The sequence below is a fragment of the Alnus glutinosa genome, chromosome 9 (genome assembly GCF_958979055.1).
Source record: "Alnus glutinosa chromosome 9, dhAlnGlut1.1, whole genome shotgun sequence".
In the NCBI taxonomy this organism is placed as follows: domain Eukaryota; kingdom Viridiplantae; phylum Streptophyta; class Magnoliopsida; order Fagales; family Betulaceae; genus Alnus; species Alnus glutinosa.
The window spans coordinates 7,712,435-7,727,141 of NC_084894.1; the positions used below are offsets into that span (position 1 = coordinate 7,712,435).

Below are 14,707 nucleotides of genomic sequence, written 5' to 3' on the forward strand. Positions count from 1 at the left end.
AACTATTTATCAAAACTTCAAAACATAAAAATAAAAAATACATTTATCCGCCGGCCCAAGCTCAAGCCCAACAAGCCCAGACCATTAGAAACTCTAAAACATGCCCAACATATCTTCAATCATATCGAGCACTCAGACGACGTGGCAAGTCATTAACGTACGCATTGGAACCCGCTGTAGGGAAATCACCGGAGAGGACCCAAATCCATTTTCGCCGCTCCATATTCAATTGGCACTCATTCGCATCTTCGACAAGCTTTTCATAGCTAGCAGTCCGCTCCCAATCGTTGAATTCCTCACGCACCTTCAAATCCACCAATATCAGGTAAGCTCATCGAGTTAATTTTCCAAGTTCTTATCCAAGAATAGGATGTCCCCGACCGGTTTTTGATGCTTTAGATCTAGGGTTTTGATACTTGTACTTTGGTCTAGGTTATCTGTTTTTTCTGATTTGGTTTGTAATGTTCTCGTTTTTATTGGCGTGATTGGATGTAGCTCTGTTGAATGCAATCTTGCTATGGTTTGTTCTGGGTCTTTAGCTTTTATGGTTATTCTTATTACCTTTTGCTTTGATTGTTTATAAGTTTGTGGTAGGCGTGTGACCCGTTTTATAGTCTAGAGTAGAGCTTGATTATGTAAATGGGTCGGTAATTGGTGGAGCGCATTCTTTTCGATGATTTTACATGTAGGTTTTTATATGCCTGAGGGCCTATTAGGTGGGGTTTCTCGGGTCTTCTTTAGGGGTGCTTCAGGTTTTAGAAAGCAGGTATGAGGATTTTTGCTGCTTTGTGAGTGGCTTGGGCTTTTATAGGCAGATTTAGCCTAGCTGCAGTATTCAGGGTTGCATTTGAAAGTTTTGGAAATGTAGGGGAGAGTGAGGGATTAATGGAAAGAATATCTGGATATTGTTCGTTTAGAAATGGGGTTTTTGAATTAAAATTATTTCTATTCTTATTTGAAGCCTCGTGGGCATGCCTAGCAATATTCTAGAGCTTCTTCATTGTTGGAAAACCCAAGGGAGGAGACAATCCAAAGAGGCTATATATGGAAAGTCATCCCTACTTCACTTTTGTGGAGCATTTGGAGAGAAAGAAATCGATGAATTTTTGAAGACCGCGATTCTAGTGTGAAACAATTAAAAGCCTCCTTCTTGAGTTCCCCTTTAGATTTAGCTGCATCTTTTGTTCCTAATTTCTCTTTCTTTAATCTTGTAGATCTTGTTAACTTTTTAGATTCTTGACCCAATTAGGCGTCATTGCTTCTCTTGTATACTTTTCGCGTATGTGAACTTTTCTTCCTCTCCTTCTTATCCAATAAATTATAATTTATAAAAATAATCAAAAACAAAAGTGCAACCCAAGTACATAGGAAGTATTCAAGATAAACACCTAACTAGAAGGAGATTGTTTTTATTGTTTTGATTCTATGGCTTAATTTGATCCGATTTGATCCCTTTTTTTTTTGATAAGTAAGAGAAATTTCATTAAAAGCGCAAGAAGCGATCAAGTACACATGTAGTATACAAGAACGGCAACTAAGAAGGAGAAGAAAACAGTACAAGAAAATCATTAAAACTAATCACTAAAGGGGCAAGGAACGCAGCCGTCTAAGAGTACAAAGAATAAAAGAAAAAAGAAATGAGCTTTTCAATGGTTTTTTCTTTGTCCTCAAACTGTCTATCGTTGCGTTCCCTCCACAGGCACCATATAAGGCAACAAGGAACCATCTTCCACACAACCGCACTCTGAGAGCGACCACCCCTCCACCAGCAAGCGAAAAGATCAACCACCCGACGAGGCATAACCCAAGAAAGACTGAAGCGGCTAAAGATGGCATTCCAAAGAACACAAGCGGCATCACAACGGAGAAGAAGATAATCCACAGACTCCCCATTCTTTTTGCACATATAACATCTATCAATCACAATGACCTGCCTCTTTTTGAGATTGTCCAATGTAAGGATCTTCCCTAGCGCAGCTGCCCAAGCGAAAAAGGCCACTTTCAAGAGAACCTTGGTACGCCAAATACTTTTCCAGGGGAAATGACTTGTCTCCTTAAAGGCAAGAGACTTATAGAAAGATCTAACATTAAATTTACCTTTGCGAGAAGGAGACCACCAAAGCTTATCTTCCCCATCACGATCTAGACTGATGGAATACAATAAGGTAAAGAAAGAAGTCAAGACGTCCACCTCCCAATTGTGTGCTGCTCGAATAAATCTGATATCCCACTGAAAAGATCCGCTCTCCAGAATCAAACGAGTTGCCACGAACGAATTCTTGTCGCAAGCTATGTCATACAAACCTGGGAAAGCTACCTTGAGGGGCATCTCTCCGCACCACACATCATCCCAGAATTTGATCCTGAATCCATTACCCAAAATAAATCTGGTATGGCTACTAAACAGATTTCACCCCTTCCTAATGTTCTTCCATAGTCCCACTCCGTGAGACCCGTGGGGGTCTAAGGAACACCAACCAGCCCACGAAGAACCATACTTTGCATCCGCAACTGATCTCCACAGAGCCTCTCTCTCAAGCGCAAAACGCCACAACCACTTCCCTTACAAAGCCTGATTGAAGATCCTCAAATTCTTGATGCCCAAACCACCTTTTGAAATAGGGGAACAAATTGTGGACTAGCTAACCAGGTGATATTTGAATTCTTCACCTAGACCTCCCCACAAGAAATCACGATGCAGCTTTTCTATACGACTAGCAACGCTGGATGGAATAGGGAACAAAGAAAGGAAGTACGTGGGTAGCTTAGATAAAGTACTCTTTATGAGGGTAACTCTACCGCCCTTAGACAGATACATCCGCTTCCAACTAGCTAGTTGTCTTTCAATCTTACCAACTACATCATCCCAATTGGATTTAGCCTTAAAAGGGGCCCCCAACGGAAGACCGAGATACTTTAAAGGTAGAGATGAAACACCTCAACCCATGATGTCAGCCAATTCATCCATATTATCCACATTACCCACAAGAACGAATACTGACTTGGCCGGATTGATCTTTAAACCAGAAATAGCTTCAAAAGACAAAAATAAAACCCGAAGAAAGCGAAGATGATTAGGATTAGCCCCGCATAAGACTAAAGTATCGTCTGCAAACAACAGATGAGAAATTTTAAACACCCCGTTGCTACCAGAACCCACTGAGAACCCTGGTAGAAAGCCCTTGTGAATAGAAATAGCGAACATCTTGCTAAGCGCTTCTATCACAATGACAAACAAGAGAGGCGAAAGAGGATCACCTTGTCTAAGTCCTACTGCTGAAAAAACCCGAAGGGGTGCCATTCACCAAAACAGAGAAACGTGCCGAGGAAATATAATGCGCTATCCACGAACACCATCTCTCTTCGAGACCACATCTTTTCATCAAATACAGTAAGAAGTTCCAGTTAACATGATCATAAGCCTTCTCAATATCCAGCTTGCAAATCAATCCTGGTTCACCTGATTTAATACGACTATCCAAACACTCATTAGCGATAAGAACAGAATCAAGAATTTGCCTTCCTTTCACAAAAGCATTTTGAGATTTCAAGATTATCTTTTCCACAACCTTTCTTAGTCTATTAGCAAGAACTTTTGCAATGATCTTGTAAACCCCACTCACAAGACTAATAGGCCGAAAATCTTTAAGATCCACAGCCCCAGACTTCTTCGGTAATTTTTTTTTTTTGAGAAGTAAGAAAACTTTATATATATAAGCGTAAGGCGCCCCTAAGTACACCGGGAGTATACACAGGAATAGCCAAAGCTAACCCATAAAAAGAAAAACCCAACCAAACCCATAAGGACCAACCCTAAAACCCGCATACAGCACCCACAACACCCAAAACCACAAGAAACCCAAAGCCCAAAAAACCAAAAAAACCCAACATTCAACCAAATCTGCCCAAAACCCCGCCCAAACCCAACAGAAATACAAACCCAAAAATACAAAGAAGCCCGAATTACATCTGAAAAGCAAACCCAAACTACAAATCAAACCCCAAATACAAAAGAAAAAGAAAAAACTACAGTCGCTGGCGCGTGACACCACGTGCGCCGGCGTGTGGCGCTATAGTCGCCGGCGCGGAAAAACTGTGACGTCGCGGAATCTGCAAGAAAAGCTGCCGGAGGGGCGCATGTGCGTCGAAGAGGTCCCCAACACCGTAGATCTAACTCCCAAACTTAAAAAAAAACCTTGGCTACGCGCCTTGAGACGGCACGTGGCGTCCACCTGCAGCAACGCCAACGACGGGGAAAGCCGGACCATGACGGCGAAACCTCCGGTGAAGCACGTGCACTGGTAGGAGGACCCAAACACAGTAGATCTACAACCCATGATGTAAAAGAACCAAAACCCACGCACGACAGCGCAGCGGCCAACCACGGAAACGGCGTCGACGGAAGAGACCAGAACGAGCCAGAGAAGACCCAACCCCCGAGAACTACACCCAATAATAAGAAAAACCCTAAGAACCCAGAGAGGCAGAGGGAAAGAGAAGAAGACGTGAGGAAAGAAGAGAAGAGGAAGGGAGGAGGGAAGAGGGGAAGAGACAAAGCTCTTCCCTCCTCCCCTGGAACAGCCACAGGAGGAGGAGAAAGAGGGGGGAAGCAGAGGATTTTGAAAAAAGGGTGGAGAGCTTCTCTCTCTAAAATAAGAGCAAGAAAAGTGGCATTAATGCTTTTGACAAACTTGCTATGAGTGTAGAAGTCCTGGAATACTCCCATGAGGTCTGACTTAATCACATCTCAACAATCTTGGAAGAACGCTAAGGTGAATCCATCAGGACCTGGTGCCTTATCACGATTCATGCCTTTAACCACCTCTAAGACTTCCTTTTCCTCAAAAGGAAGTTCTAAGGAAGAGGCCTCAACTGCATCCAAAGAGTCGAAATCAAGGTTGTCCAACCTAGGCCTCCAAGTGTAAGGTTCTGTAAAAAGGGACTCATAAAAATGAAGAACATGATCCCTAATATCCTGCTGAACGGAAGAAATAGAGCCATTGACTGAGAGAGACTCTATGGCATTGGACCTCCTGTTCGAGTTAGCTATTCGATGAAAAAATTTTGTGCATTTATACCCCTCTTTAAGCCAAAGAACCCTAGACTTCTGTCTCCAATTAATCTCCTCCTGCAGAATAAAGTTCTCCAGATCTCTGATGACTTCATATTTCCTTATCTTCTCTTTGGGAGCTAAGCCACGTTGTTCATCCAATCTATCAAGAGCACATAAATCCTCCATAAGCATATTTTTGCGAACCTCCACATTGCCAAACTCATGTTCATTCCACCTCTTAAGATCAATCTTTAAAGCCTTAAGCTTTTGAGAGAAGATAAAACTAGGAGAGCCTTGAAAATGGTAAGACGTCCACCAAAGTCGCACCATTTCCAGCCTTCAACCACATATTCTTAAACTTGAACGGTCTGGGACCCCAGTGAATGCCTCCACAATCAAGAAGAATCGGAAAGTGATAAGAACATTATCTAGGAAGCCTTTTTTGCAGAGTACCTGGAAACTTGACTTCCCACTCAGGAGAAACAAGAAATCTATCAAGGCGAGACCAAGAGGGATTCTCCTGATTATTGGACCACATAGACGACCCTCCTGCAAGTGGAAGATCCATAAGACCCTGCTAAAAAATAAAGTCCGAAAACTCCATCATGGCGGCATTCAGGCAAACATCTCTCGATTATTCAGCAGGAAAGCGAGTGACATTGAAGTCGCCCCCAATACACCAAGGCAACTCCCACCAAGAAGAAAGTCCAGCCAACTCATTCCAAAGAGAACTTCTGAGGGCGTCGATGTTAGGACTGTAGACCCCAGCAAAGGCCCAAGAGAAGTCATCAACAACACTTTTAAAGGAGCAGGCAGGAACAAACTCACCCACGAACACGTCTATCTTCTCGACAATCCTTTTATCCCACATGATCAACATACCACCAGAGGCACCACAAGAGGCTAAGTAACACCAATCAACAAAGGGACAACCCCAAAGACTTCTCACTATGTTGTTAGAAATAATCTCTAATTTAGTTTCTTGCAAACAAAATATATTTTCCTTCCATTGCCTCAATAAGTTTTTGACTCTTAACCGCTTAACACCCTCGTTTAACCCTCTAACATTCCAAGAAAGGATTTTGGACTTCATAATACACTGTTGTACACCCTCCCTTTTCGTCTACGACTAGAAGAGCTTCCACTATGAGCCTCATAGTTAACAGAACATAATAATCTATTTAGTTCCCTTGTACCTTTGTTAACCGATTTCGGACTAGAACCCATTACCTTCTTATCATGACTGGTGATGAGATTCTCATACAAGGTCGAAATCTGACCTTCGGAGCCATCACACGTAATTCCCAATGGATGACGATTCTCTAGAGCCATCTTCTACAGCAGCTCCGGAGACCCCTTGCCAGAAAATTCCTTGACCTTGTCACTAGGACAACAGGAAAGAGGAGTTGGCTCTGCCTCAGGGAACGAAACTAATTCCAGCTTGTTCCTTAACCCCAAACCAGAAAAAAGGTTGTGGATAAATGGGCCGAACACCAACGAAGAGATAGAGGCAGTAGGATCTGACTCAACTAAAGAACCCGAAGGACCCGACTTAGCCCAGACAACCATCACACCCTTTGTCTCTGTCGGAAAATCGTCCAAAACACCCGATACTAAGATTTTGGCCTCATAACCAGGGAAGGATAACTCTGCTCCAGAACTCTATTCCGATTGAGAGACCATGCTTACCAGAGCAGGGACTACAAGGGAGAAAGGCGACCCACCGACGATCTTTGAAACCGCCAGAATGCAACCCGTCGACTCAGGCGGACCCTTTCCAACCTCTAGAATCACTTCGGTGTTTGGTTTCCCAAAACCCACCAAAGAGCTCACCCCACCGGTTGTCTCTGAGGTTGTCGGAGACCTCTCTGAATCGCTGGAAACCTTCTCCGACGTCGACCCCATCTTTGGAAACACTGCCAACTCAGAAGTCGAAACACTAGGGTTGGGCTTTACAATTTTCGGTACCCAACGAAGCCTTCCCATTTTCTTCTTTGTGTCCTTCCTCTTCTGTCTAATACCGTTGGGCTTGGAGTGCGGCCCAAACAGAAGGAGCCCTTCACTTACACGACAAAGGGCTCGGTCCACATTAGCCTTCAACTTCTCCAGCTGGCTACGCTAGAGCGATAGGAGGGAAAACGTGTCCTCTTCACTTGTCAGCTGAAATCCTGTAGAGATATTGGGCTGAGCAGAGGCATGGGCATAGACTTTGGAACATTCTGGTTTACCTCGCGTATCAGGATGAGATTGAGCAGCCATTTCAGGCAACCGACTGACACCCATCACTTCATCTAATCCCCAACGTTCACTAAGGTCCTTGCCTAGTGAATGTACCGTTCGAAACCGCTTCTTCCCTTGCTTCGGACGAACACAACGGTCCTTACTTAGAGAAACCACTGGATGGGGGGGTTGACTCTCCTTCTCCGAGCAACTGAGGCCTTTGCGCTGAGCTTTCACATATGACGGTGCACCTTCTTTGCCTTGAAAATCGGTACAAACACCAGGGTTAACTCCATTACCAACAATCCGGAACTTCTCTGAAAATGGTGTTGAACGTGCCATTCCTTGCCCAGCCGGGGCTTTGAAGAAATCTCTGACTTTTTCCAACTCCATGACGAACCTACTCCATCCCCGCCCATCTCGACCTTTAGGAATACAGATGATCCCTTTGCAACCTCCTGCAGCATAAACTGCCACTTCAATAAACTTACCAGCCGCATTACCACCTCTTCTCACTATGAGGACCTTGGACCCCTCCCTGAAAGACCTAACAAAGTCCTTCTCCCCAGGAAACCATAGCAAGCACTCCACGGTCGATATCAACCAACCTAGGCTCTAGATACCCAACAAAACCCGACCAGAGAAATTTCTCCTTTCTTCCAATCTCACTACCGAAGCACCTTCGACCACCGTGAACAAAAACTTCTTTGCTTCCACATGCCACCACCTCTCCATCTTCTTCTTGTAAGGATCAGCAAGGAGAACTCGTAGATAGAGAGAATCCTGTTGATCTGATTGATCCTTAAGCCATAGGATCAAATTACTAAGAGTGGTATTTTATTTTTTGTTTGAAGTTGCTCTTACATATTTGGAATTGGCTTCATTTTGGCTGATGGATCGTTATAAGACAGTTAAATAGAGAATCCTGTGTCACTTATTAAAAAAAATAGAGAATCCTGTGTTATCGCAACTAATATTCCATAAAACTTGAAAGTAAAGTATTGTTTGGGCTGGTTGAGAAGAGGGTGTATGGTTTATTGAAGAATGGATTTGGATTAGTTGCACTCAAATGCCCTTGATGGGCTTATTTATGATAGATATCGCTAGACCTATTTCTGTTTTGGCTTTTCAAATAGTCTCTAATACTTTTCCGCTAAATCTGTACTTAATCTGGCTTAGAATACTGCCTTGTGTTATGCTCTTATAATGAAAAGTTTACGATACAAGTCACGTATCCAATATGACTCCCCAACCATCCTTAAACTCATGGTAATGAACACAAGATTTCAAGAGGGGGTTGTTTGTGGTTTGATCTTTCTATAATGCCCTTGTCCCCCATGACAGTGCCCCCTTCCCTTGGAGAAGTATTTGACAGACTAAGATTCCTTATGAGAGTGGCTTTCTTTGCCAGGTTGGCCGCTTTAGGGAAGATCCTAACTATGGATAATTGAAGAAAGCGGAATTTCATAGTGGTAGATTGGTGTTGCATGTGTGAGACTAATAAGTGTGGGGAATCTGTAGATCACCTTTTACTTCATTATGAGGTTGCTAGGCCCTATGGAATTCTATCTTTATATTTATGGGTTAGAGTGGTTTATGCCTCAACGGGTGGTGGATCTATATGCAAGTTGGAGAGGGCCATTTTGTAGTTTTCAGATTGCAACAGTATTTAAGATGATTCCACCATGCTTAATGTGGTGTATATGGAGAGAAAGAAATGATCAAAGTTTTGAAGATTGCGAGAGGACAATGGTGGAGCTAAAGGCCTTCTTTTTCAAAATTCTTTACCTATAGACAATTGCCTTTGATTGTTTACATATTACTAATTTTCCTAATTTCCTTGATATTTTTTCTTTTTCTGGTTAGGTGTTTCTCTTGTATACCTCCAGGTAGTGCCCTTTCATTCTTAATACATTTCGTTTACTTATCAAAATAAGAAATGAATATAAGATTTCTCAGGAGAATTTTTATAGCGATTGATGTTTCACAAATTTTGCACCAAAATATTTATGGGGTTAAGCTATGACAAGCCGGTTCATTGTTCTTTAAGAATGTGGAGGAACATAATTGATGACTTTTTCTGCTAAGCTTCAATGGAGTAATCTTGATTGGCAAGTGTCAGCTACTAATGAGTCTTTGCAAACATTTACCTTGTTTGTTCTCCCTTCTAAGGCTCCCGAAGAGCCGAGCAATTACCTTTTTTGACATCTCTTCTAAAGATTATAACGTTATATCCTTTCCTCCCATGAGAACACGATTTTCTCATTATGAGGTTGGAGGATATATGCAAAGATGAGTGAGGCCCTGGAACCTCGGTTTCTGTATTTTCATTCCCTTTCATTGGACCATCAGCACCCTTATTTGAGGGTTGCCTTTGGAGAATTTATCTTTGTGAATGTTGGAGGAGAGAACTTCCATGAGATATAGTTGTTTGTTTGTGTGAAATCATGCTGTCAATCTTCTAAGCTTGATTAAGTATGGAAGTAATGTGCTGGGATCGGTCCTGAAGTTACAACTTCTAGAGTTGTACACCTTTGGAGAAATATTTCCATATACCATAGGCAAACAAGATTTCTTGGTGGAAATAGCTGAGCCAACATTTCCTAATAGCACTGGCAAACAGGATAATTTGGGGATGAAGTTTGGACATGAAAATTGGACTCTTGGTTTACCAGTGATGTCTAGGGAGAACAAAGGCTACTTATTTTCAGCAATGACACATTAGCTCCGGAGAAAATGAGGCTTGAAGAGAGCTGTCGACTATTTTGGTCAGAAGTGAAAACTTATTGGTTTTTTGTTTTAAAAAAATTATCTTTGTTCCCAAATAAGTCGAATAGAACGCCCATGCTGGAATTAATGGTGTAGTGGATATGTTTAATGTTGGTTGTGTGGAAGATGTTGCCTTGTCTCTTGTGGTGTCTCTGGAGGGAACATAATGATATAAGTTTTGAGAACCGCGAGAGGACGTTGTCGGAGCTTAAGTCCCTACTTTTTAGTACTCTTTATATTTGGATAGCTGCGTTTTTAGCTCCCTTTGTGCTTTAGCTTTCATGATTTTTTGTTCTTTTTTCTCCTTCTAACTAAGTGTTTTTCTTGAATACTTCCTATGTACCCGAGTTGTGCCTTGTGCTTTTAATAATATTTTTATTACTGTTCACTTAGCCCCATGGGAGCTGGTACATTAAAGTCCAAAAGTGCCAAATGTGGAAATTCTTGTCAATTTAATGACTTATTTTGCTGCAGTAATGACTGTTGCTTCACACACAAGCTTTTATGCATAGTATGTGTTATAGTGAAAGTTCATACTGCTCCATAGGGATTGTTAATTGGTTTATGTTACCTTTCTTGGGTATATTTGGAAGGAGTGGTATAAGAATCTCATTAAAAGAAAATTAGGTAACAATATTCCTTTGTTCTTGGTTCTGGGATATTCGCCAGTCCGGTTTTTGTATTTTATGTTTCTATGTTCTTGTTGATTCTTGTCTCATTTACTTGGTACCTACATGGATTAAACCCCCTTTCGTCATTTTATGAACTGTGATTTCAGTTAAAATTGTAATGTCCATATGCACGTCGCCTCTTCTTTTAGGGTAAGGGTATCCGAAGTTTTGAGAACTTTGTAAATACAATATATAATATAATGAAATTGTTCAGAAGATTTTAATTCCATCATGCAGCATGACAGAAGTCACAGAACAACCATTTCGACCGCGGGAGAAGCTTCTTGAGAGGCAAAAATATTTCCAAAACGTCCACAAACACACGTACCTCAAAGGACCATTTGATAAGATAACCTCTGTTGCCATTCCAGTTGCTTTGGCGGCCACTTCGTTATTTCTTATTGTGAGTCCTGATATACTGCTTGTTGTATGAAGAACTTTGTAAAGAAAATTAGGCTTGATCCTATTTGCATTGCTTACACTAATCTTTAATATATGTCATGCATTTCACCAGGGACGAGGGATCTATAATATGTCACATGGCATTGGAAAGAAAGAATGAGGCAGCTCAGATTTCATAGTTTTTAAATTCCTGATTTGGAGTAATGTTTTCTTGAAGTATCTCGTTTGTTCCCTCTAATAAATGCTACTTGCAGAATTGTTACTACCAATGGAAATTGGAACTTCATCATTATTGGGTTTTTATCTTTTCGTTTTTATGCTTGCCTGATTAAATATCAGGCTGCTACTTCCTGTTTGAAGCCACCTTTTTTTTTTTTTGCGCCATTTGTGGTCTGGCCTAATGCATGCTTTTCTCTAGATTTGATGGACATAATCTTAGTTCCTTACCTGAACCTGGGGGAAAAGAAACTTTGTTAGCTTCCTCAAGGTATGTGAGCATGTGTGCTTCAACTTTTTAATGCGTTTTATATTTGTAACCGAGGAATGTTAGAAATTGCATCTTTACTCCACAATTATTTCACAATGTTGATGTGGAGTCCAAATCAACCATTGGATTAGTCATTGTTTAAAAAACAAATTTAAGAGTTGGTAAAGACTGTCGCATCAGCATTGTTAGATAGTTGTTCGATAAAATGTAGTTCTTAGCATTATTCTTTATCATTTCGGTTGATGAATCTAGAACCTCGGCAGAGAAAAATGTAGTGACCCAGAGGCAATGGCGCACGTGAGAACTTTCTTGTTATCCAAAGTTATGCATCTTATTTGGTAGGGAAAAGTTGCAAGTTGGCTAGAGAAATGCTACACTTCTCAAAAATTCTCTCTTAAATTTGATTTCCAAATAATGTGACATAATCTTAAGTAATTTATTATTTTGAGAAATGTGTCACTATCTCGTATGATTGTGACACATAATTTAGGAACCAAATTTGGGTAAGAAATTTTGAGAAGTGTTGCATTTTTTCGTTTGTTTTAAGGAGTGGATAGTGGCCGGTAGAGATTATTGCTACTTATCTACCATGACAGCATATCTTTCGATACTCTTCAAATGTCAAGAAATTTTAACGAAGTATCTCTTGAACATATTATGGCTTGGAAAAATCTTTCCAATACTTCGGTTGAAGAAAAATGGATTCTTCATCCTCCTTGGTTCAAAATCAATTTTGACACAGCCATTAGAGACACATACTCGGTACAAGTAGTTGTATGCCGTAATTATTATGGGCAAATTATCAGAATGACCTCCCCGATTAGTCATTTGTGTCTGCTAAACATGAGGAAGCTTAATCTGCAAGATTGGCTACGTCTTTGGTCACTTCTCTCAACATCAAAAGATTCATCCTTGAAGGAGACTTTCAAATTGTCATCTTAACACTTCAACAATCCAATATAGCTCAAGATTGATGAATCTCCTCTACTATCCATAATACAATTGACTCCATCTTATTTGATTTCTCGTGGTTAGTTTGGAAAGTTAAAAGAAGTGCAAATTTCTGTGCCAATTATTTGGCACATTGGGTCACAACCAGATTCAAAATTGGCAATATTGCCATCAATCCTCCCTCCATCTCTTCAATCCCCATAGTTATCGGCAACGATCCTCTATTTTTTGTTCTTTCTAGTTTCTAATATCTAGTATCTTGTAATTTTATTTACTTTAAGTCTAAGCTTTGCTCAAGGGCATCTCAATTTTCACCTTTTTTTTTTTTTTTTTTTTTTTTTTTTTTTTTTTTTTTCCTGCTTTCTAGATAGAGAGAGCTAGAGTTTTGAGCATCTTTATGCCGGGGGAGGGAGGCTTAATGCCACACTCCTCCTAGAGCTGGTCCCCCTTGCCTTTCTAAGGCTATGGTGATTTTTTGGCCTTCCCTGGTGTGAACTAGTGGAGGCTAGTTGTCTCCTAGCCTCTAGGGCTGTGGAGTTTTGTTCCTCTTGGCTTGTACCAGTGATGGTTGTTATTTCTCCTAGCTTTTAGAGCTATGGAGTTTTTTCTTCCCTTTCTGTTGCTTTCTTTTTTGGGGTAATTACCTTTTCTCCTCATGAACTACCAATTTTTGAGCAAAGCCCCTACAAACTATCAACTCGACCAAAATAGAGTATCAAACTACCAAAAACAATCACTTTTCCCCCTTCCGTCAGTCAAAGGGGTTAAAACAAACGGTCAACGGGTCACGTGACCGTCACATGCCGTTTTACCGTCATTTTCTTCCTCTTTCCCCCCATGAACTACCACCATCTTCCTCTTTTTTCTCCATGAACTACCACCATCTTCCAACATGCCCCCACGTAAAAAGGCACATGATCTGTTGACTATTTCTTTTAACTCCTTTAACTGACGGAATTGGGGGAAAATGGTTGTCTTTGGTAGTTGAATGCTCTATTTTGATTGAATTGGTAGTTCATGGGGGCATCGCGCATTTTTTGGTAGTTCATGGGGGGGAAAAGGTAATTACCCCATCTTTTTTTGGTTTTTTCTGGCAGAAGCTACACTAGCAGTTGGTTAAGGGGAGTGGTCGTTCGTGGTGTGTCTCGGGCGAAGGTTTTGTCTAGCCGTGTAAAATTTGGGGATATCTTTGGAGCTAGATCTGTAGCCTTCGGCTGGCTTTCTCTTGACATGCGCTCTTCTATGGTGGTCGCCGGCTCCTTCTGGTCCGGTTGTGTAAAGCCACGGCCTTGGTGGACCCTCCTTCTCAGCGAGTGGCCAGCACGCGACATGGAGTTTTCTCTCGCTATTAGCGCGTGAGGGCCACAACCTGTCGTTTTCGGTGGTGGTTGGTGGAGATCGGTTGTTCCGGATGTCGTTCGCTGCTGGAGGGCTTCTGAAGACGGCGTGTGCCCTGCACACACCGGTTCCGGTGACGACGATTCCTGACGCTGGTTGTTTTTGTGGTTTTCTGGCAGCTTGTATTTTTCTTTGTACATTCTTGTCTCTGTTCACAGTTTACGTTTGTAATGAGATGTAAATTATTTGGGCATTTTAGGTGGCTTGTAAGCTAGACCTGATCCTCTCATTTTAGTTAGGTTGTGCTTCAGTGTAAAGAGAGGACCCAATTGTATGTTCTTGTAATTTTAGTTTGTTGCTTAGATAACTGCTTTAAACTAGGCTTGTTCTTAACTTAGTGGTTAGGGATTCTGTATCTCTATTCACTACCATGGGCCTACGGGCGTGTGTTTGTAGTTTTCGGGCTGGTCATTTACCTTTGGGCTGTTGTATTTGCCTTCGGGCTTGTTATCAATGGAAGTAGGCTTGGCAATTCGGGTTCACGGGTCAGGTTCGTGTCAACCCGACTGACCTGATTAAGTGAAAGGGTTCAACACGGACCTGACCTGATTATTAATCGGGTTGAAACCTGTGACCTGAACACGACTCGATTGTAAACCGGGTTACCCGACATGAACCCAATTGATACGTTTATTTCCACTGAAGAAGAAAAAGCTTCATCCGAAGAAGAAGATGAAATTGAAGCAGAAAAAGCCTTTTCTTTACCATCCCCTCTAGTCACCCAAAAAAACCCCGCTTCAAAAAAGCTAGACTCTG

General features: G+C 41.5%; 1 protein-coding gene across 2 annotated transcripts; it reads left to right on the plus strand.

The window, feature by feature from the left end:
* Positions 1-149: 149 nt before the first annotated feature.
* LOC133877372 (uncharacterized) lies at positions 150-11,407 on the plus strand. 2 transcript variants are annotated; one of them, XM_062315648.1, is made up of 4 exons: positions 150-325; positions 10,821-10,863; positions 10,951-11,116; positions 11,228-11,407. In XM_062315648.1, exons 2-4 carry the CDS (start codon positions 10,832-10,834, stop codon positions 11,273-11,275), a joined length of 246 nt encoding a protein of 81 aa, XP_062171632.1. In that variant the 5' UTR covers positions 150-325; positions 10,821-10,831; the 3' UTR covers positions 11,276-11,407. The 2 variants fall into 2 exon arrangements, with proteins under 2 accessions (XP_062171632.1, XP_062171633.1); XM_062315649.1 differs by lacking the exon at positions 10,821-10,863 and having other exon boundaries at positions 156-325.
* Positions 11,408-14,707: the final 3,300 nt, after the last annotated feature.

What these genes read in the sequence shown, in the direction of transcription:
- LOC133877372 (XM_062315648.1), top strand. Translation starts at nt 10,832, where the DNA reads ATGTCCATATGCACGTCGCCTCTTCTTTTAGG. An exon ending in ACGTCGCCTCTTCTTTTAGG is followed by an intron (nt 10,864 to 10,950) that starts GTAAGGGTATCC and finishes TCCATCATGCAG; the next exon opens with CATGACAGAAGTCACAGAAC. An exon ending in CCACTTCGTTATTTCTTATT is followed by an intron (nt 11,117 to 11,227) that starts GTGAGTCCTGAT and finishes GCATTTCACCAG; the next exon opens with GGACGAGGGATCTATAATAT.